Raw genomic sequence first — 24,533 nt, 5'->3', positions numbered from 1 at the left:
CACTAACAGCCACCAGGTTCCATCCATCACACGAGCAGCCAGCACCGCAAAAACAGACCCTGACATGTAAAAAAGATGCTTGCAGATTTTTATGGAGTCCCTAAAGGGACATTGATGTAAAAATAAAAGAAAATTAAGTTCTTTTTTTTTTTTTTTTTTTCAAAAAACTAAAGTGAAAAAAAAGCAAAAAAAAAAAAAGTTACTATCTGGTGCGCATGAAATACTAATTCATGCGCACCAGATAGTAACTAGTAAACTAAGTGGTCACTCTCCATACACACCAGTTAGTATACAGAAAAAACATTTACCTCAATTTTTAGAAAAACATTTTTTACTTCAGTAATTAGAAAATAATAGACTTTAATTTTTAGATAAAAAAATCTTTACTTCATTTAAAAAAAAGTTCTTCAATTTTTAGAAAAAAAAATTTTTTTACTTAAGTTTTAAGACACAACACTTTTTAACTTCAATTATTAGAAAAAAATTATTTCAACTTTCAGAAAAAAACACTTTTTTAATTTCAAATGTAGAAAAAAATGTACTTCCATTTTTAGAAAAAAAATATTCAGTTAAAAAGATACTTAAATTTCTAAAAAACACATATTTCAATATTTCAAAAAATGTATTTTTTTATTTTGAAGTAAAAAAAATACTTCAATTTTAGACAAAACTTTTTTTCACTTCAAATTTTAGGAAAAAAACACATTTTTAGAAAAAAAAGTTTACTTGGATTTTTTGAAAAAAACATTTTTTGCTTCAATTTTTTAAGAAAAAAATTACTTCAATTTTTAGGATTTTTTTTTTACTTAAAACAAAATCTTGGAAGATTCTCATAATTACTTTCAGGTGAGAATGCTAGTCTAAAGGGGCGTGGCCTGTCCACACAGACTCAAATATTTCAAAACAATGTACAGTAAACAGCTTAAAGTATTTAATAAAACATGTAACCAAGTGACATTAACTTATAAAAGTGAGATATTAAAAAACTAATATCCACATAAATATAACTTTTTTAATGTTTTTAAAAATGTTTTTACAAAGATCTGTGGATTGTTTTACAACTGTCTTAACTTTGAACTTCGAGGAGCTTCTTTCAGCAGCAGATATTGGAACAGGAACGTGCTAGCAGGTAGCAGTTAGCCTGCAGTTAGCAGCTGCCTTATCAGTCAACCATCGATCTGGTTTACTGGAGGAGGAGAAGAGTCTGATGCTGTGCAGAATACCATGAAAATATTGCATTTCTGAGTATTTATTTTATTACAATTGTGAATTAGGAGTAGAAATACAAATACAATTAAAAAAAGAGCATATTTGTGATGTAGAAAGTAAGTGGGCGGGGCTTGAGCTCTCCGCTCAGATCTCAGTATAATGCCGCTCTGCAGATACTATGTCTCAGAAAACAAAACAGGTTTGAAAGCTCAAAAAATAGATTTTGTTTGATACAGACCTTTTAAAGTAGTCAAACGTGAACCTAAAGGTTTATAGACATAAAAAGGAAGGCTGCTGAAACCCCAGTGCCTGAAGAGAGTGAGGAAAACTGAGGAAGGGAAGTTGTGTTTGGCTCCAACAAGAGAAAGGATCAGAGTTTCCTCTTTTGAAGAAACGTTTATCTGCAAAGGGAAGAATGTTCAGAGTCACTTCCCTCCCATCCACTCCTGCCACAGCTCGGCTTCAGGGCTTCAGGGCTTCAGGGCTTCAGGGCTTCAGGGCTTCAGGGCTTCAGGGCGGGTCAAAGAACAGCATCCTTCACAGCCTGGAAACATGCAGCTTTAGTGGGTGTGTTTGTGGGCGGGGCCAGCCCTGCTTTAGAACAGCTGATAGGGTATTAAGAGGACCGGGCAATTGGCTGCATGCCATGACAATCAAGCACAAAGCGTTGCTTTCAGGGCTCACTTAGACATTTATAACACTCTTCTCAGCACAAGAGGTTTGAGAGCAGCCCTGGATCAGAGCCATCCGTCTGTACGGCTTGTTAAGTGTCTCTAAGCTCTGCTGCTGCCTCAACAGAAAAACTGCACATCAAAAGTTCTTTCCCATCTCACAATCGAGGAAATGGTGCAGCAAAATTATCCAGTTATGAAGATAACATCCAAATAACAATCGCATTAAATCAAAGAACAGATGTATGGAGGGACAGTCCAAAACCAGAAGAGTCAGCTTCTGCATTCCAGGCTGGATTTGGGGTCAAACGTGTTGACCTGGTGTGAAAAACGAGCTTAACGGCCCTCAAGAGGAGTGCTTCACATGAAAGAAGATCCCAACAACTTCGACACCTGAACTCTTTGATGAATTGTCAGCCTCTTTTTTAAAATATGAGTTTATAGTTGTTAATTTAAACCTTGTTTAGATTAAGAAATAACTTATTTTAACAGAAACGAGTACGGTGCAGTGGTTAGTGGTCTTGCTTCACTTGGTTCAAATCCGGACCGGGACATTTCCGTGCGTGTTCTCCCCGTGCACGTGTGTGTTTTCCCTCCACAGTCCAAAAACCTGCTACAGAGGCTACTAAAGTGTTCCTCGGTGTGTGTGTGGGAGTGATTGTGTGTCCTGGGACAGACCGGCGACCTGTCCCACCTTCACCTCACACAGGGGTCTGCAACCTGAGGCTCCGGAGCCACATGGTGCTCTTTCATGATCACTGCAAACAAACTGAATAAATAATAGTTTAGTAGTTTTGTTTTTAGTTTAGATTTTTGACTTGTCAGACAATTCAGTAAAATAATGGTAAATTCTACTGTCAAAGTTGTTTTTTCTTAGAGTATCTCATTATTTACATGTGAGCCTCAAACATTTTTCTGAAAACTGGATTCTACACCAACATCATGTTTGTATTTGATTGTAAAAGAGAAAAAGAGTGACGGTGCACCAAAGTTATTATGAAAATGTCCATGTTTGACTTTCTTGCATTTTTCATCTGCAGCAGGATCATCTTATTCGACACACGGAGTATTTTATTTTGAAAGGAACTTGAACATGCTGCTGTCCAAAGTAAAAGAACTTAAGTTTATGACAACTTTTGATTTTTGTATATACTTAAAAGCTAAATTCAAAAAACGAATAACTAAGTGACTTAACCCTTTAACTGTCTGCTCAACCAAATGGTGGAGCACATTTAGAAAACATGTTTTTAAAAATCCTGATTACTCCCCAAGGTATGGAGGCCCTAAAGGGACATTGAAGGAAAAAAAATTGAAGTACATTTTTTTCCCCAAAAATTGAGGTAAAAATACATTTTTTTTATGGTTACTAACTGTTGCGTACCTGATAGTAAACAGATTTTTTTTTTTTACTTCAATTTTTTAGAAAAAAAACATTTTTTTTTAGTTTCTGTCTGGTGCCAGTTACTAACTAGAACATTTTTATTTCTAAAAATTGAAGTTAAAGGAAAAAAGGTCTTTTACTAACCCTTTAACTACACAAAAGAGAAAAAAAATCATCAATTTTTTTCCCTGCTACTTATTCCCTCTAAGGGACATCACAGTTTAAAAAAAAACAATTGAAGTGAAAGGGTTAATGGTCACTTAAATGGCTTAATTGACATCCCGTTCACACTGGAGACTCTATATCTAGGATGTTTGGAAGAAGAACATGGCACACGAAAGAAGAAATATTTGTTTCAAATACTGAGTGCGACAGCAAGGAAAGCTATCACAAGAAAATGGTTGAATCCTCAAAGGCCTTCACTTAATGACTGGATTAATATTGTTTATGATGTCTATAAAATGGAGAGGATTACTTTTTGCATAAGACTGCAACAAGAGGTCTTTCATGAAAAATGGAAAAGCTGGATTGAGTATGTAACACCTTTAAGAGGAGATTTTATTTGAAACATGGATTGACTTGGATATGCATACAATCATATTTTGCTTTGCTTTTTGAGACTGAACCTGAGTTTTTTATTTCATTCCTAATGCAAAGAAGGCATACATCCCTAAAGTTTGTAATGTTTAATTGTAATGTTCCATTTTAAAGAAAAAACTAATAAACAAAGAATTGAAAAAAAAAATAAATGGCTTAATTGTCACAAAAACATAATTTGTATATTTTAAATGGTAAAATGGAAGTTTGTGGCTTTCACTGGGTTTTGGTCAGTAAAAAAACAGACCAAATGGATCTTTTAGCATAAAATTTTGCAGACCCCTGACTCAACAGTAATTGGGATAGGCTCCAGCAACCCCCCCCCCAAAAAAAGAGGGATATTAAATTTCATTTGCAGATGATCCTGCTTTCTGTGCTTAGCTTGAACTAAAATTATTTAAACTATCTAGTGTCCTGGAATTTAAAAGTAATTCAAACACCATGCAGACTACTTTTCTTTCGTTTTTTTGAAATGCGATATGACATCACAGATTTCACAAAGTGAAAATCTAATCAATTTTGCAAAAACTGTTCAAACGCAATGCATTATGGTCTATATTTGCTAATCTAGTTAGCATCAATTCACGCTAGTTTTTACGCAAAGACTTCTGGGAAATTTCTAGACACTCAATTTTGGAATTGTAGATTCGAACAACATTTAAGGATTGCAAAAATGACAAAAGGGATAAATAAATGAAATCTTGAGCACCACAAATGTTTTGCTCCGCCCCCTGGGCTTTCAAGAACTTGTACACTATTTTTTTTCTTTTTTGCAACTGTTTCACATAAGTAGTCTAAAATAACAGCTTTTTAAATTTTATTACAAGTAACAATAATAATACTTTTTGAAATATGTATTTCTGATTTTTTATGACCTTCCGCTCTCATTTGACCCCCTCTTGACCCTCTATATAAAATGTTGTAGCTCCGCCCCTGAATGAATGACTTTTTTTCCCCTTTTTTTAAAAATATAGTTGAATAAAATGTTATTGCAAACAATGAAAAAAGTTTAAAAAATGATGAGGTTAGTTTTTTGTTGTAAATCTCCAGTGGAACTCGTTTTGGCAGTCTCAACAGAGTCGTGTCATTTCCGACAGCCCGTGAAGGCAGCAGCAGCCCCTCCAGTTCCTCCTGCGTGATCGCCGCGCACAGAAGCGCCGCGGCCGCAGACACACAGGCAGGCGGGCAGACAGGCGCACGTTCGCCGCTCGAACAGGATGTAGCGGCGGAGACGCTCCGCGGAACGAAGAGGAGGGAAGCAGCTCGGACTGCGTGACGTGACGGGCAGACATGACCGCCGCGGCGGGCGGCAGCAGCAGCCAGACGCGGGGAGTCCCGGTGCGGCACCGCATCGCCGGCAGGTCTTGACGCCCGCTCCTGCACACTTTCAGGACCGCACAGCGTTACCGACAGACCGATCGATCATGGCGAGCCAGGGCGACTGCTGCGTGAAGGTTGCGTTGAGGTAAGTCTGTCTGCTGGAAGTGTGCCGACCTCAGCAGACCACATTGTGTCTGCGCCCGCAGGCGCTCCGCACAGATGCGTCCTCCGCGCGCCCGGATCACACGGAAATCACGCATCTGCGGCTTTTACCGCGACTTCATCGATCAGGCAAACATGAGTCTGCAGTTAGAGGTGCGTGAAGCGAGCCCGCGAGGGCTTTGACACGCGGCCAGCTGCAGGCAGGTGCACGGAGGCGCAGGGAGGAGAAAGGGCGTCTCTCTGCAAAACCACGTTGTCTAATCGTCCTCACAGACCCCTCACCTTTGTGAAAACACCTGATCCAGGAGGGGCCAACCCTCAGCTCGCACGTGCATGAGCAGCAGTGAAGGAACTAGAGGAAAACGCACAAAGACAGACTCCCTCCCCAGCAGCAGTCACTGGTTGAGGACGCATCGGTTAAATCAGAGGATTTACTTTCAGATTGTAATCACAGGAGGCGAGGAGGAGACTTTGTCCCATCATAAAGTGTTGCCTCCATGCGTGCACGTGTGTAAAAACAGCAGCTCTTCATCAAGAAGTCATTTGATGTCCATTGATTGAGCTCAGCAGGGGGTCTGGGGGTCATTTGGAGTGACCTTTTCAAGGAATGACTTAAGTCTCTACCCCCCCCCCTCTTCTGGGGGGGGGCTGCTTCAGTTTCCAGTGAATCTGCTTTGTGCTTGTTCACAACCCCGACTGTAACAGGAAGTGGCGTTGGATGACGAGAGGGAGGAATAAAAATGTGAAAAAGAAACTGGGTTTGTGGCTGCAGCTCAGATGAAGTTATCGAACACTTTTTGAAACTCAGCAGAATTTGTGCACGCTTTCCCTCAGAGAAGTCTGCTCTTTTAAAGAGGGAAGTGGGCAAATAAACAGAAGGAACTTCCTGTCACATGCTCAGCATTTTACCCCCAGCTGCCTCCAAGTCTGTCCTTTTATCCCTCTAGATCAGGGGTGTCAAACTCAATCGCACAAGGGGCCAAAATCCAAAACATACCTTAGGTCGCAGGACAAACATGATAAACATTTATTGAACACACTAAAACTACATTTTTAAAACTTTAAAACTGTAACTTTTTAACATAATTATGAACTAGATATATAGCATTACCTGTGATAATGCTAGTGTGAATGCTGTAAGCTGAATTTAGCTGCTGAAGATGCTAGTGCTGATAGCTGAAGATGCTGAAATTGATAGCTAAAACGCAAAAACAGATAGCCAGATAAAATATTAGCTAAAGGCCAAATTAGCTTCAAACTTAAAAAAACAGTTACCATGTAGCTGAAAAAAAAGCTAAACTTCAAAATAGCATAAAAAACAGAAAAAGCCTAAATTAGCCAAAACAGCTAGCATGTAAATATTTGCCTGGCTCCAAAATAGCCTGCAAAACTTTTGAAAAGCCTAAATTAGCCAAAACAGCTAGCATGTAAATATTTGCCTGGCTCCAAAATAGCCTGCAAAACTTTTGAAAAGCCTTAATTAGCCAAAGCAGGTAGCATCTAGCGGAAATATTAGCTAAACTACAAAACAACCTAAACACATAAAACCATAAATTAGCCAAAACAGCTAGCATGTAGCTGAAATATTGGCTAAACCCCAAAACGGCGTAAAAAAAAAAAACCAAACAAAAGCCTAAATAAGCCAATACACCTAGCATGTAAATATTAGCCTGGCTCCAAAACAGCCTAAAAAACTTTTAAAAAGCCTTAATTAGCCAAAACAGCTACCATGTAGCTGAAATTTTAGCTAAATTCCAGAACAGCCTAAAAAAACCCAAAAGCCAAAATAAACCAAAACAGCTAGCGTGTAGCTGAAATATTAGCTAAACTCCAAAATAACATGAAAAATCTTAGTAAATGCCAAAATTGCCAAAATATTTCAAAAAGCTATCAGAATGCTAATTTTTAAAACTTTAAAACCGTAACTTAACATAACATAATTATGAATAATAAACAGGCAGGAATATTATTCCAGAATAAATCAACTTAAACCTTAAATAACTTTCAATATTTTACTCTCCGTAACAATATATTTAGTCAAAATTATACAAGTTGGAAAAAAGCGCAAGATAACATCAGACCATTAATAACAATAAAGTAAAATGATCTGGAGGGCCAGTTATAACTACCCGGAGGGCCGGATCCGGCCCCTGGGCCTTGCCTTTGACACACGTGCTCTAACGAAAGTAATCCTCTGATCAGGAGGGCCGGGGTTTCAGTGTTGCCACGTGGTGCCTCTCCGTGCAGCAGAGCAGGACGTTGAGGTCAACGGTGACGGTCCAACCGCATCTCTGAAAGCAGTAAATGAGCGTCACTCCTGTTTTCTGCGTCTGCATTCATGACTGCATCCATGTGATTAAGTGGCTCCCGCTTTTTGCATCTTTATGCATCTGTTTTCATTTACGAAGTCTGCTGCAGGGATAAGTAGATCCGTTAGAGCACGCAGACATGCAGGCGTGCAGTTTCACTTCACCTTCCTCGCTGATTGAAAGCTTTACATTAGAAGTGGCCCTCGTGTGCTCGCCGCCCCCACCAACGCTAATAATTCAGCTCTCGCCGGGCGAAAGTTGACAGGAGAGTTATGGGCTTTGTGTAAACTTTTATTTGCATATTGATCTCTGCTTCCTGCTGCTCGAGTTCATACTCACTTCACATCAGCAGAAGACGTGTCCGCAGAGAAACTGTTCAGTCAGCCTCCATGACTTCACTGAATGATGCCGTCATTTCAATCTGAAACCCAACCGTGTGTTTCTGAACTGAAGCGAGTGGTACCGGAATGTGTCAAACATGTGTTGTGCTACATTTAAAGACACACTCTGATGGAAATTGTGTTTTTAACATGTTCTTGTGGCATCATTGAGAACATATTTAAAGAAAATTGATCTTAAAATTTCAAGTTACTACAGCTCCAGTCCATGATGCAGACAAATAGATCCATGAACGTCTTCGTTTTCCTCATCTGAGCTGGAATCTGGATCCAAACTGTATGGCTGGATAGCTCCAATATTAGCCGCCGTTTCTGTTGCATCGCCATGTTAGGGTTGTAAGCTAGTGAGAGAGCACGTAAACAGATGGATGATGGGAAAGGGGCGGGCTTACTCTATGCCAACAGTCCCGCCCACAAGTCAGAGGTAAATTTCTGATGAACTCCTGCAGAAAATATCTTAAAAAACAATCTAGTCCAGGAACAGGAACCGCTCTCTGACCCATTTCAGAGGTGGTCTCGACTGAACTTTCAGTTCAGATTCCTCAGTCTGAATACACTCTGGTAGCAAAATAACTGAACCAAAACGGCCACCGTAGCTGGTCATTAGCGGACAAACGTGGAGCAGCAACTCATTATAATAGGATGAATGCAGGCTCATTAAAACTACTTTTAACGTGATCCATATTGTTCTCACAATAATCTACAGTATATGTCACTAATACTTATTAGCATACCTCGTAGTGCTAGCGTCCTCAGTAACAGTCTTGCAGCTCGCTTTCACTGTACCAAAGCAGCGGTATGAACCCGGCCTTCATACAGACGCTCAAAATTGACCAGTGAAATAAAAACTTTGAACTATCTCGACAAGTATTTGCAAAGTGCAACACCTCCATGTTTCTCTTTTTGCTTTGACCCTCCCCTTAACTGCTGGCCAATGACTGAAGAGACCTTTAGTCAGGTGGTTTTAGTCTAAATCTCTGGTAGATCCCAGTATTAAAACAGACCAAACGGATCAGGACCAAATTAAACAGAATCGGTCATGAACACATCACTTTTCCAGTCTGAATACACCCTAAAAAACCACTGGGAACACTTTTACCACAGATCAGAAGATGATCGTTATGAAGTATTTATTATTTTTTGTTTAATTATATCAGCCATAGTTTAAGCCTATTGAAATATTTTAATTTCACTGTTATTACTTAATCGCAAATTAAAAAAAGATTTTTCAGAATTTTCATTTTTTTTGTTGATATTTTGTAATGTTTTGATCAAATATTGAATTGAAGCAAAAGTGTGAAGTTTGAACCGAATCGTGAAGAAAGTGTATCGTTCAGGAGTGTAACGATTAATCAACTTGATCAATGAATTAAGTCAGTGAGTAAAAGTTTAATTCTATAGTACCTTTTTCAGATATAATCACAAAGTGCTCTACAAAAGTAAAAACTTAAAACTACTAGTTCAGGTTCTGGAGAAGAGAAGATGGTATCTTCACATTGACTGCAGTCAAATGAGCCGCCGTTCACATTTCTGTGGTCAAATCAGCATCACTGGATTTTTGGTGTGAGTTTCATCCAATACTTACGGTAGCAGGACTGAGAACGCTGGAAAATCTCCACCAGACTCCACGGAGCTTCTTGATGTGACCACGGAAATGTTAAAAACTTCATAATCATCGTTAAATTGGGGACTTTTAAAATTAAAAAATGGTCAAGGGGGACTTGAATCATTTCGACATTGGAACATTTTTACATTTTACTATAATGTAAAAAGCGCCATCTCACTGGACAACACACGTGTGATGCAGCAAAAAATGATCAACCATCATTACAATCCAATGAGTGGAAACAGTAAAGTTTACAAATACGTGACCAAACAGTGTGGTAGAATGTTTAATAATGGATTATTAAGATAACAGTGAGTGGAACTAAAATACTAAAATGTGAGTGGATTTGAAACTCACTCTTGTTTATTTGTTTATTCATGTATTTAGTCTACACTTGATTATCTTAAAGAAATACAAGAATCTGGAAACTTCACCTGCACTGTTCAGTACAGCTGTTTATCTGAGTCACACTGGTGGAAGTTTGGGATGAAGATGCTAATTTTAGGTTAGTGAATCGTATCGTTCATACATGAACCGATATCGACTATGAATCGTATCGTCAACCACATATTACATTACAAATCGAATGCTAAAATGACTCGTCACACCCCTGGTATCGTTGCATCCCAAATAAACAGTTTGTGATCTTGTGACTGCTGCTCTCACCTCTCATTTCGCCTTCAAAGACTTCTCTGTTTAATTTAAGCCCATGGCCTCAGGAATCGCTCAGGACTTGAGAACTCGGCGTCTTTATCTGCTGTGGTTTTGGGAGGATGACACTAAAAGGACACGCCAACAAATGTACCAGCAGCATAAAATATTCATTGTTCCTCAGCAGCCCACAGGTGGAGGACGAGGGTTTTTATGACGTCGAGTCTTCTGGCTGAGAGGCTGCTGGAGCTCAGCTGATGAATCGATCAGACTAAATCTGGCTTCTTCAGATAAATGAGAAAAAACTCATGAATGTGCTCCTCAGACTCCAAAACAAAGCGTAGGAGCGGAAGAGGCCCCTCACAGCTGATACGCAGAGCCTTTAAATGGACGAAAGAAACAAAAGGTAGTGTTTTGTTGTTGGACTCGTGTCCTGTGTAGGCAACCAGTCTCGCCTGTTTCCTGTGTGTGTGTTTATAGTTTGCCACACAGCCTCTGTCTGGGTCACACTCCTCCCGGGGGGGTTGCTGGATGTGGTGGGAAACGCGTCGTGGTGGAGGTCTTGCAGCCGCTGCTGCTGCTGCTGCTCTCCTGGATTGACCTTCTGGTTGCAGCTCATTAAAAAAAGCCTAAGCTTTTGTTGGCTCCAGAGAAATGGTTTGTGATGGGTTGAAGCGGGGGGGTGGAAGAGGAGCAGGAAGCATGGCAGGGCTCACACCCATGCAGGCCGTCCACATCTGTGCCTGCTTCCTTCTCGCCGGTGGTCTCCTGGTTTCACTCCGCGCTGTTTTTCTGAGGCGTTTGTTTGCTTTTTGTTGATACCAGCAGCAGAAATGAGCATCACAAACGCTGCTGTGCTGGCTGTGGTCCCGCTGAGGACGGTTTGAAATCTGCAGACATGAGGCGTGGAGATGTAATGTAACGATTCAGTCAAGCCACCGTACCATTCACAGTTTTAAAGTAACAATTTCGATTTTCTTTTAGATGTTTTTTTCTCAACACAATAAATTAAAAGTATTTTAAGACCAAGGAGGATTTCTTTTTGCCCCTTAAATGAAACTGTAATAAACAGTTATACATAATATTGAAATGATCACAAATCCTTTCATACTCGGTTCTTGTTGTGCTCCACGTCTGATGGACCCGCTCAGTGCAAACCTCACCCAGCCGCCGTGCGCACACTCAAACTCAGCGCAGATGACCGTTCACAGGCAGCTTGGAGGATGAAGTCAGGATGAAGTCAGAAGTGAAACAGTCGTGAAGCGTCATCATCACCCATGATTGTTATGGCTGTTGTTACGATAGATTGGTCAAAGTTGCAATGAAAATGTTAAAATGCAGAGTGAGGTACAAATCTCAGGTTAGCTTGAATTTGCATTTATAGTTGCGATCGCATGATATCGAAATCCTGGAGGGTCTGACTTATGGGAAACTTTTAAATCTGAAGGAGCTGCCAGAATTTCCCAGGAGGGAAGTGCAGCTGAAGAACACGCAGCCTGTCCGCTAAGATACAGGCGCACACATATACAGGTGCGCACACTCACACAGGCGCCCACACACTCGCAGGCATGCACGCACACACAGGTGCATGCACGCAGGCACACACACACTAACAAGTGCGCACACTAACAGGCGCGTGCACACACACACACACACACACAGCGAGCCTGCATGGAGAAATGTCATCATCTCGGCATTTTTCTAAATTTAGGCGCAGGCCATGACAAACCGATTTTTTTTTATTTTTTTTTGCACCGATGAACATGTTGAAGAGTTTGAATCAGTTTTTCAACCAATTTTTAGAGTGACAAAGAGTAACGCCTGAATAAAAACTAATCAACCAGAGAGGAAAAGAGCTGTTTCATTTTAGTGTTTAAGGAAGCTGAACAGTTGTTATAACTATCATTTTACTATTGTTTTTTTTTTACTTCTCTCTGTAATTTCGTCTTTGACAACTTTCAAATTCCCTACATGGATCCAATTTGTGAACTCATAGTTGTGCAATCGGCCTTTTGAAGAACTCCTCTGGTGCATCAGCACTCCCGCATGGTGTGCTGCTGTTGCAGAATGACTTCCTGCAGAGCTGCTGCTGAACCATCCACACTTCCTGTTCACTTCCTGCTTTGTGACTCGCCCTCTTTGACACCATTCGGTTCAGTTTTGGTCGACAAACGGACAGGGGGGCTTTAATCACTGCTGTTTGGGGAGTTGTCCTCTTTACTGACTGAAAATACAAAATGTGGAAGGCACGTCTAGTGTGTTACCTTTCTGTTGACAGTATTGTCGTCGCTCTTGCTCTCACCTGTCGACCAAACTACACTAAATAATTCTGTCTCACAAACGCTGGCTTCGACATTTGAATGTGTCCATTTGAATTCAGCGGGGAATAAAAGGCGCTTCAGTCCAGCCAGCATTTGCATTCTCCTGTTATCAGGGTCTCATATGTTGGTCGGCCCGGTAACGGTCCTCGCCGTCATTATTCATGCGGTTTGGGCACAAGGGAAACGTTTCTGAGGTTTATGAGTGCAGAACGGGAAAGAATGAATTTCTTTATTTCCTTGCAGTTGGTGGTGGGGGGGGGGAGATAAATGTATTCCTCTGAAGATGCTCTGTGGTCTCACAGTATGTGTGTTGACATTGTTGTGGTCGTCTCGGGGTTGCGGGGGCTCTGTGTGTCGCGGGGTGGGGAGGGGGGCGAGCAAAAGCCCCTCCAAACAGAGCACCTCTTGGGTAAGCATAAACAGAGGACACAGTGTGAATGAGTTTGATGTCACTGCGGGGCTTTGTGCGCTCTGCTGAGCACCCACACACATACATGCACACGCACACGTGCACGTGAGGACATCATTGATGTGGATGGGCTCAGACTATCTTCTGGGAGTGAGTGACGGGAGCTTTGAGGAGTCTGTGCCCGTTAGCATCTTTGTCTTAATAACCCCCCCCAGTCCGGACAAAGCAAGAGTTGGGGGGGCATCTGATGAGTATCCTGACAGAAAAGCTACTGTAGCGAGCAAATATGCGCAGCACGTGTGTGCACGGCTGAGCGTGTGAGAAATGCGTCTGCAGCTGCAGGTGTCTGCCATGTTCCCATGGAGGAGGAACAAGCAGGAAGGATTTGTATTACTTATATTAGTCATTAACAGTCTGTGATAAACTACAACTGTAACATAAACTGCCACTATCTGCACAAGAATTAAACGTATATTTATTTGTTTATCCCAAATCTCGTTGGATCTCACATAAAGACTCCTGTGACCATCTGGCTCCTAATCACCTGTAAGATGAAGTGGCTTAATAACTCCTGGGGTCTGTCTGTGAAGCTGCTTTGTGTGTTTGAGTGTGCAGACGCTGTCAGGAATTCACTGAGATGATTAGAGAAGAATAGGGGTGGGGTACTGAAATCAATAATCGAATTGAGCTAATTAAATCAATAATCAATTCATAAAAATATAAATCGATTTAGTTAAAGTCTGCTAGCTTGATGCTAACATTAAATGGAGTATCCCATAGGACGGCTAATGCTAACGCGAGGAAGACCTAAACATACATTGCCGACTAAATGAAAATCTTTATAAACTCATGATATTAATTTCCAAACTCTCTTAAGGAAATATTTTTAAAGTAACTATTTGTGGTCTAAATATTTTCTTCTTCTGGAATAAGGTGTAATGCTGTAGTGTGATCACCACCTAGTGGTCAAACTGAAGCGTCCTCCAGGAGAAGCAGAACAATGTTTACGATGTTCATGATCTGAACATTTTAGTTAGAACTTCTCCTTTAGAGAATCCATGTAACACTGTATTCCAGGGTTCTCAAACTCGATTTACTTTGGGGCCACTGAATACAGAGTCTGGTTGGGGCTGGGCCGAATGGGGTTCCATTTGTGCCCAAAATATGTTTTTGTTGAAAAAGTAATGAAAGTCTGATACATGTATTAACACCCGTTATCCGTTTGCTCCATTTTTGATTTAATGCGGAAATCAGAAGACGAAAAATTGTTTGTTTTTTTTGTTTTTTAAGTTGATAAATGAATGAATGAATGATACAAAGATTATGTGGCCCTCACCAGAAAAAGTTTGGTAACCCCTGGTTAGTAGACATTGAACTCTCATAGTAAGGCGGGGGCCATAAATGGCCCGTGGGCCGCCCGTTTGAGACCTCTGCTGAATGCTATTAACAATCTCAATATTTCACTAATAAATGTTATAGTATGTAAACTGTATTAGATTAATATAAATATATTCAAATCATATAGTAGATTATTAATTAGTATATTACTAAACAAATGTGTCTAAATGTGTAAACTCAAAATTGAACCAAATAAAGAATCAAAATAATCGAAAAAAATTGGAATTGAATCGATTCAGGGTCTTGTTAATTGAATCAAATCGAATTGTTTCTGGAATTATAATCAATACCCAGCCCTAGAAAAGAAGCCAATAAATAAACAAATTGACTCCTATAATCATCGGAGCACAGGTGATTCATCCTGAAATGTTTGATTCATCCAGGCAGGAAGGCTCAGACCTTTCATTTGGCCTTAAGCCTTGTTTCCTCTTAGCGGTCTGGTCCGGTATTTTGAGCGTTTCCATTGTAAAATGGACCAATTAAACAGTACTTATTTTGTGGGTCACACAGACCCAGAGGAAGGGTTAAGGTTATGGTTAATACGTGCGACCGACGACAACATTTAGCCTTGAATGCACCCTTTCCTGCTCACGGACACGGAGTTCCGGCGTCCGGCTCCTCTGATTGGAGATGCAGGTCTCTGGAGTCTGGTAGCTTGCTCGGGTGGAGCACCGGAGCATACCGCACACCGAAGCTTCCGCTGGAGCGCACACCATCAACACATGACCCAGTAATGACAATCAATCAGAACAAGTGTTTACACAGACCACAAACGGATCAACAATCAGCACAACCCTCCTCATCCGATCTCAATCGGAAGTAAATTTTGATACGAATGAGTCTGATCGGGTCAGAGTATCCCTAATGGTGCGTTTACACGAAGCCTTTTTATTCTGATCAAACTTTTAATCCGATTACTCGTGCCCATGTAAACACAGCTAATGCTGTGTGACAGAGATGGGGGCGGGGCCTACATGGAGGCAGACGGGTCTGCAGAGTCATGGCAGCAGTCTGCTGCTCAGATGTGTTCAATGAGGGAAAAAGAAAAGCTGAACAAAGGCTTCTCTCCTCAAGTTTGTTCCTGTTTGTTTAGTGACCTTTAAATTCTATAGTTATGTCGTCTAAACGTCTGTCTGCAAGCTTTGCATGGATTTGAATACACTGTTGTTAGATTCTGGTTCATTAGTTTTAAACATGAATATTCATGATTTCTTGGTAAATTCTCACAAATACAAACAATTTGTTTCCTTTACAGGAAGCATTTACACATTCAAATCAAACCTATTTTTTAAGACTTTGTTCTAAAAATACTTTATGTTAAAGGTGTGACTGCAAAATACTCTCTTCCCATACATCCATCAATAGCAGCGGCCACATGAAAAAGACTAGAAAGAAGAAAAACTTGAATGTGTCTTATTGTAAGGAGGCTTTGTTGGTGAAATGTTATCCACACCTCCGCACAGCTTCATTGAAAAGCGGGCGGATTATACACACAGTAAATAAAGGGCTTGAACAAGGTGACCTAAATTGTTGTGTAATTAGAGACGCTTACAGGTTTGTTGGGTCCTGATGGCTTTTACACGCCGACATGACTTCAGTGAGATTGACTTCAATGTGTTTTTTTTATACCTGAAAGGCATGAAACGTTTTTTTTTCAGAGTTGAAGGTAAAAAAGCAGAAAACTAGAGTATCTCTCCCTGTTACAAGAGTCTATGCTCATCTTGATACACGGTCCACATTGATACATAAAAGATTAATCTTACTTTGAGGCAATTAGGGGCATAACGATTAATTTAACAACAATTCAATTAATATCATAAATTGCAGTTGCCGATATGATTCATACTCAATATTTCAGGGGTGTCAAACTCAATCACACAAGGGGCCAAAATCCAAAACACACCTTAGGTCGCGGGCCAAACACGAGAAACATTTATTGAACACTCTAAAATTACATTTTTAAAACGTTAAAAGCGTAACTTTAAAATAGTTTTGAACTAGATGTATAGCATTACCTGCTATAATGCTAGTGTGAATGCTGTAAGCTGAATGAGGCCGCTGAAGATGCTAGTGCTGATAGTTGAAGATGCTGAAATTGATAGCTAAAAATGCTAAAGCTGATAGCAAGCTAAAATATTATTTGTTTGCCAAATTGGCCTAAAAAAACTTAGGTTGGCTAAAATAGCCAGCATGTAGTTAAAAAAAATAGCTGAACTTCAAAATATCTTAAAAACTGAAAAAAAGTCTAAATTTGCCAAAACGGCTAGCGTGTAAATATTATCCACTGAAGATGCTGAAATTAATAGCTAAAAACGCTGAAGCTGATTGCTGAAAACACTGAATTTTATAGCTGAATCACTGAAGCTAATAACTGAAAACACTGAAGCAGATAGAAAGAGTTAGCCAAAACAGCTAGCATGTAGCTAATAAAAACAGCTAAACTTCAAAATAGGCTGAAAAAAGCCTAAATTAGCCAAAACGGCTTGCATGTACCTGAAATATTAGCTAAACTCCAAAATAGTCTAGTAGTCAAAAAATCTAGCATTATGGCAATTTTTAAAACTTTAAAAGCGTAACTTTATCGGGAGAATCTTCAATATTGATCGGTGCCGGGGGTCTGGAATATATTTAGATGATTATAGATAATCATCTGTCATGCTCTGGATTTCTGATGCTGGTTGGTGTGGGGGATTTTTTCTGGTGATGATGGTCTGTATATGCTTGGGCTTCTGGTATTAATTGATGTGTATGATGTTTTCATTATAATCGGCTGAGTATATTTAGAGTTTTGGCACTGATTAATATAAATGACTTGTCTGTGGATTTTTAAAATTTGATTACATCACTGATTTTATTGATCCTTAATCACCTTAATCTATGATTGTAGGGTATAAATATTTGATATTAAGTTCTGAACCGGATATTGATAATTCATGTAGAGAAAATGGTATGGTAGAGTCGGAGTGGGATTATATAAATTCACTTCCTTCCACTCCTTTTCAAGTGATCTACTTGTGATTTATTATGTGATACGTTATTTCAAGTATTATTACCTGATTGCTTGAAATAATCCATTTTATTCATTCATTCATTCAAGAGGTTGTAAACCGTTAGATTTGGTGAGATGTTCTTTTGGAAGTAGATAGGGGCGCCTGTTGCAAGGGTGGCTGTCGCGGGCAACAATGTTCCGTCAATGCTTGTCAAAGACAAAGAATTACTGATTTGCACAAAAGTGTCTATTATATGTTGCACAAAATGAGACAAGTTGTTTATTATGATTATGTTAAAGCTAAAAAAGAAATGGGGATATATTTTTCACATTTAAGTTATTGAAGACTACTTTTACCAGTTGTCACGATATCATCGATTTATTGTGTATCGCTTTATATCATGAGGTACCCAGTGATTCCCAGCCCTGATAATCATGTTCATATCTGCTGTTTTCAAATGAAATGATTGATTTTTCGATACATATCTAACATCTTTTACATTGCTATCTGAAACTAAAACACAGATTTTTACCGACTACTTTGATGGAATCTACAGGATGAATAAGAATCCACACAGACAAGGTCTCATTTGTGCTTTTCATTTAATCACTTGTCCATTTTTAGAAGTCCCACCCTCTATTTTTTTTTAAAAATGTGACCATTTCATCTCCTCCAGAAGAATATGTCTTACAGGAAGTCCTGCTGCTGGTCAGGAGCCTTCATTATAAATGTCTTCATCACATTTAAGAACTAAAGACGCTAAAGCTGTAGTAGCTCCTCTACAACTTTAATGAGACAGACAAAAATATAGGAGAAGAAGCTAATTTGATTCTTTGTCATGCTTCTGTCTCCCCCTCGGAGAAGCAGATTGAGCAGAGGAAAGGGGGAGGGAGGGGAAATGAGGAAATGGAGTGGGGATTGACCCAGAATTGGTTCGTATGATTGCTCACTGATGTGCTCCTGCAACAATTAGAGAAATGGAGCGAAGGCCGTTTGAATGTTGTGAAAATGTGTGTTAGATGTTTCCAGGAATTGTACAAAAAATGGTTTTGCTTTGGAGCAGAACTTGGCTGTGTTTGTTGGTTGCTTCAGGACATGAAATATGTTGGTCACAGCCGCATTTGATGACCTTATTTTAAAAAAACCTGCCCACACATTTGACAGCCAATGTTTCACGCCTGGTCGCTCAAGATCTTCACATATTGACTCGATATGATCTGAAAAAGAGAAACCCACAATTCCAAAGCCTTCTTTTCAGTCTGAACATGTGTGTCATTAAAACTACACAACCTTCGTCTTTCTTTGTTACTTTGCGTCACAATGAGACGACACGAGTTTGAGCTGAAGCCTTCGTGGAAAACAGACTGAAATGAAAAGCAGTGAGCAGCTTTAAACTGATTCAGCTCTGGCTGAAGGATTTAATGTCTTCTGGATGAACAATCAGACAGTACAAATATTCTGAGCATCACAAATATTTATGGATAAGTTGAAATTTCCCTTCTGGCGCTTCAGCTGCTTCAAATGATGCTAAAGCTGCGTTTCCATCAGCTGTTTTTACTCATCTTGCTGATGTTTGGCTGCTTCTCGTTTGATGGAAAGAAATAAGGTTTATTTACTGTGAAGAGTTCTACAAAAACATCAGTAATCATGTCTCCATGTTTGGGTTTATATGATTATAAGATTTTCCAGGAATAGGGGGCTGTGTCTGTATGACAGCCGCTTCCGCTGTGTTTCTGTGTCTCTGTGGCTGAGCTTAAAGGCTCACAGTCTAGAATTAACCCATCCATCCATCCATTTTCTTGACCGCTTCTTCCCTTTCGGGGTCGCGGGGTTGCCGGAGCCTATCCCGGCTACTGAAGGGCGAAGGCGGGGTACACCCTGGACAGGTCGCCAGTCTGTCGCAGGGCCTCAATCACACACACATTCACTCTCACATTCACACCAAGGGGAAATTTAGAGTCACTAATTAACCAATGAAGCATGTTTTTGGACGGTGGGAGGAAGCCGGAGTCCCCGGTGAAAACCCACGCATGCACGGGGAGAACATGCAAACTCCACACAGAAAGGTCCCAGCCGGGATTTGAACCGGGACCTTCTCGCTGTGAGGCAAGAGCGCTAACCACGGCGCCACCGTGCAGCCCCTAGAATTAACCCGAGCGGGAAAAATAAAATTAGGAGACCTTTTTCCTTTTCTTTATTGTTTAGAAGAGGCCAGAGCCAGCAGCCTCCACATATTTGCCGGCATATGGAGTGAGTGAGCTCTGGCACGGGAGAGAAAGCCACTTAAATCGTCACATCCCCAAAGCTGAGTTCCTGATTGGTGGATGCAACGCGGCAACCTGTCAAACGTCAGATATTAAAATTTTGGCTACGCGGCTGGCAGACCTTTATGCGGCGTCTGTTGCTCAAATTGTGCTACGGGAATTCAGATCGTCTCATGTAGCGTCTGTACCATTGACTTAACATTGAAACTGTACGCCCAGCACGGCGTGAATGCACCTTAATGGTGCGTTTAGACCAAACGCAATTTGCGTGGCGGAGGCGGACAGTTTAAACTTTAAAGCAATGTAAGTTAAGTAATGTTTGTGCCACCAAACTGAAAAAAAGGCAGTTTTAAAATCAAATTCATTTTGCCTAAAAACAGCATAATCCTAGTTAAAAGACCACTGGGAACAATTGGGATCAAAGGATGATCAAAGTGGAACTTTAACAAAATGAAGAAAATAGTTTGACTTATACGAGCCTCGGCATCAGTCTGCCTGTTTTAGAAATGAAATACAAACATATTGAGAGATGATTGTCTGCTTAGATGAGAGACTTCCTGAAGAGTCAACCCTCCTGATAATGTGGAGCAACGCTGTTCTTAGAGTCGGACTCAGTTAGGCAACAACCCATCTTAACAGCAATAAACCAGCTCCTTCACTTGTTCTTCGACGAGGGACACTGCCAGACAACGCAAGCAGTCAAACCAATGTGCACACAGCGTGTGAATCCAGCGTTCTCCTATTCCAGATCACCAATTGGCAGCTTAGCCGCAGGCGGTCCGGGTTCTGAGGTTAGTTTGATAGATAAGGAGGCTGTGATCAGTGGGTCACATTTACTTATGCCTGCAGAGAACTGCTCACAGAGCAAAGAAAATATGGACAGTACTCTAAATATACAGAGTTTTGTGACATAAAACCAGCTAGCATGTATAAATGTTGTTTTGATAGCAAAGAAAATCTGAATTTGTCATGTTGACTGTTTAAAATGAGATGTGCTGCTGAATTTTGGGTCATCTAGACCAGTGGTACCCAACCCCCACTCTGCAGACATTACTGTCCCATGGGTCACTTGGTACCGGGCCACAGACAGAAAAAAAAGAAACACATGTGCTAACTTAGATTGTTTACATGCAGTTTATTTTCTGATCCTCAAGGAAGTTTTATTTTGTAAAACGTTTGGGTTCTGCTCACAAAATCTGTCTTGGTTACGTGACTTAACGCGGCTAGCTGGAATGCTAAGCTAGTAGCTAACAAACTAACAAAAACCAAACAATAAAACATACTTGGAAACTTTCTCCCAAAGAAAAGAGCCAGTGAGGAAACTGAAAAAGACAATAAAGCTGCTGTTTACAGACAAAACCGGGAGTATTTCTCCACAAACGGAGTCATGCTACATGTTGTGTTCATGTAGCAGAAGCAGCTCTGTCTAATACGCGGCGATAGACTCTCGACTGTTTCACAGGAAAATATAAATAAATATTTAAATATAAAACATAAAGTTGGAGACGCGGTGGATTCACGTTTATATTAGAATACCAGCTTTACAACGGTTGCGTCATTTTATTTTGTTTTATTTATCCATACCACCTTAAAATTTAGATGTAGCTGAAGCTAGCATCCCGTTTGACATCACAAAGTTCAAACATTTTACAGAGAATGAAGATTCAATCAAATAAAGTTTCTAATTTGTGGAAAAATTTGAGAATTTTCCTGCAGAATGGCTGAATTAGGTTCAAAAACTTGAGCACAGAAAATGTTCCTTTGTATTGAAAAAATACCCAATGAATGAGGATTTATGTAAAGACAAATTATGATCAATCCTTTAGCCTTGAAAGATAATCAGTCTGGATTGATTTAAAATTGTAAAGAAAATCAATTAATGTTTCCTTTATGGAATGTTTGGCTGGTTTAATTGAATCTTCATCAACTATATATAAATAATATTTACTGATATTTTTTAGACTTTTTTTATACTATATTTCTTGTAAAAGTATTTTATTTTAAAAATACATTTTCAGAAACAGGAAGCTTAAAAATGCCAACTTCTGTATCATTTGAACCACTCCATGAAAATAGTGTTATTAAAAACTGTCTGTGGCCTGAAAAGGGTCGGTGACCACTGATATAGAAGATTTTCTACTTTGACATTCTGGTAGTTCTGTTACAAATGCATTGAAATAATAAAGTCAATGATGGAACATGGCTGCACAAAATAATTTTTCATTTGAAGAGTCTAAATGGGTTATGTAAAAGTTTATATCCAATGTGAAACTTAGAATACTGCATGTATTTGGATAGTATTTTGATTTTTTTATATTCAGCGACATCCTACATATCCTAATCATTTTCCTTCTCCAAGCTGTTTCTTCTGGGTATGAACATCTTTTATTTGCTCCTATAAAGTTTCCTGAAATCAGAGCTGAAGTCAAAGCTGCCAAAAGGCTCATTTGTTTTTTATTTGGTATCATCTTCATTTATTGGCTTGTCTAAAACTGCAGCACTCAGGTCCCTGTAGCCTCTTACAGCCTCTTCTTTGTAGGGTTTTGGATCAGCATATGAAATTCTGAATGTGCGTGTGAGCGTTTGGCCGCCGGCCCTCAGCGGCCTGCTGTCCCGTCTGTCCCATGTAGAGGATTGCAGACCCAAGCGGGGGGTTAGATTTTTATTTGAATGGCCTGTTTCCATCACCCTGTTGTGACAGAGGCTGCGATCTTATTACGCTTGCGCAGTCATTAACTGATTCCAATGAGAGAACAGAGCAGGCATGATGGGAAAAGTGTCTTGAATTGACGGTGATGGGTAGAGATGAAGAGATGAGAGAGTGGAGTGTAAGGAGAGAGGCGGATGATGGGTGGATGTGTGGAATCTGCGGATGTCTGATTCAGAAAATCAATAGCAGCTCTGATTAAATGGACAGAAATGCCGACTGTAGCTCAATCATCGGAGTCTTTCAGCCACACAGGACGCCTCTCTTCTATCAGCAGAGAGTGTACATGAGGTTTTGAAGAAAAGCTTTGAAATATCAGGTGCTCATTTTTATTCCATTCATTTATATTTAGATCTGGAGCAGAAACTGTCTCGTTTTTATTTACAAAGACTTCAAAAATCTGTTATAATGCTGATTACCCTGCTCGGGATGTCATTAAAGCACATGTCAAAGTCAACATAAACCACTTGATTTATTCTGGATTAATATTCCTGCATTTTTATTATTCATAATTATGTCAAAAAGTTACAGTTTTAAAGTTTAAAAAATTGGCATTATGCAAGCTTTTTGGACATTTAATTAGATTTTTTAGGCTATTTTGGAGTTTAGCTAATATTTCAGCTACATACTGGCGGCTTTGGCTAAATTAAGGTTTTTTTTAGTTTTTTTAGGCTATTTTGGAGCTAGATTAATATTTACACGCTAGCTGTTTTGGCTAATTTAGGTTTTGTTTTAGTTTTTTTTTAGGATATTTTGAAGTTTAGCTATTTTTTTCAGCAACATGTTAGCTGTTTTGGCTAACCTAAGTTATTTTTGTTTTGTTTTTTAGGCTAATTTGGCATATAGCTAATATTGTAGCTGGCTATCAGCTTCAGCATTTTCAGCTATTAACTTCAGTGTTTTTAGTTACCAATTTCAGCATCTTCAACTATCGGCACTAGCATCTTTAGCGGCCACATTCAGCTTACAACATTCACACTAGTATTATCAGCTAATGCTATATATCTAGTTCATAATTATGTTAAAAAGTTATGGTTTTAAAAATGTAGTTTTAGTCTGTTCATTAAATGTTTATCCTGTTCGGCCCGTGACCTAAGGTGTGTTTTGGTTTTTGGCCCCCTGTGCGATTTAGTTTGACACCCCTGGTTAAAGAGTCGTAAATGCAGGTATAAAGATTGTAAACACTGACTTTTAAATTTAATGTTCGTAGATGATCAGAGATTAGTTTTATTTTTAATTTAATTTCATACAATCTATTTATTAATGCTCTAACTTGTTTCTGTGCCAAAACTAACTGCATTTTTTTGTTGCAAAAAGCTAAACAGTTTATTCCACCTGTTTAGCAAACACCTCTTGCTAAATCTACAGGCAGGTTGAGTACTGAGCTGCACGAAATACAAGCAACATTATCTTTGAATTAAATCTGTTTATTATTTCTACACAAATCTAAGGCCAAGTTTATATTTTTGCTTCTGATTTCTCTTAACGTGATTGTATATTTTCCTTTCTTTGTTCCATTTTATTGGCTTTAACAAAGCAGTTCACACAAACCCATGTGTTTGTATCAGTCAGCTGGAAGTCCATTCATTCCTATGTGAATCCGGTAATGGCTCCCAGATGTGTGGATGTCCAGCTGCAGTGGATTTCAGCTGTGCACTGGACTGTGTGCCAAGGAGCTGATTTAAGCTGTGAGGGGGGAGCTTGTTCCACAGCAGGAAGGCTGCACAGTCTGGTATTCAATGAGGAACTTTTATTTTGAAAAACGTTCAAGAGTGCGATCTAAGGCCCTCTCTAATCCCTAAAGACTAAAAAAACTATCTAATGCCCTAGATTTTAACCTTAACAGCAGAATTTATTTCCAAATGGGGGAAAAAAAGTTCAATCATGATAGTACGCCGCCTCTGACCCTTTCTACAAGAAACTAACGCTAGAAAATGTTCCTAGGTATACATTGAAAGTAAATTAACCATGAGTGAAAGAATACGGACGGTATTTTTGGTGCATTTTGAGCATAATCAGTTTGTTGGGAGAAACCTCAATCTATATATACCTATATGTATATATATATATATATATATATATATATATATATATATATATATATATATATATATATATAGGTATATGTTTATACCGTGTT

At 39.5% G+C, this 24,533-nt stretch overlaps 1 protein-coding gene across 4 annotated transcripts in view; it reads left to right on the top strand.

The window, feature by feature from the left end:
• Positions 1-4,892: 4,892 nt before the first annotated feature.
• The window catches only part of kif21b (kinesin family member 21B), an 89,725-nt gene continuing 70,084 nt past the window's right edge, over positions 4,893-24,533 (top strand). For 2 of the 4 annotated variants that reach the window (XM_024262071.2, XM_024262069.2), the window contains exon 1: positions 4,895-5,323. In XM_024262071.2, the coding sequence (XP_024117839.1) occupies positions 5,283-5,323 (41 nt within the window). In that variant the 5' untranslated portion in view covers positions 4,895-5,282. Of the gene's footprint in view, positions 5,324-24,533 lie in introns of all 4 variants that reach the window. The other 2 variants (XM_024262067.2, XM_024262068.2) reach the window with 2 other exon arrangements.

The sequence above is a fragment of the Oryzias melastigma genome, linkage group LG5 (genome assembly GCF_002922805.2).
Source record: "Oryzias melastigma strain HK-1 linkage group LG5, ASM292280v2, whole genome shotgun sequence".
NCBI classification, from domain to species: domain Eukaryota; kingdom Metazoa; phylum Chordata; class Actinopteri; order Beloniformes; family Adrianichthyidae; genus Oryzias; species Oryzias melastigma.
Note: the sequence above shows the minus strand (reverse complement) of the source record. Positions and strands in the feature narration are given on the sequence as shown.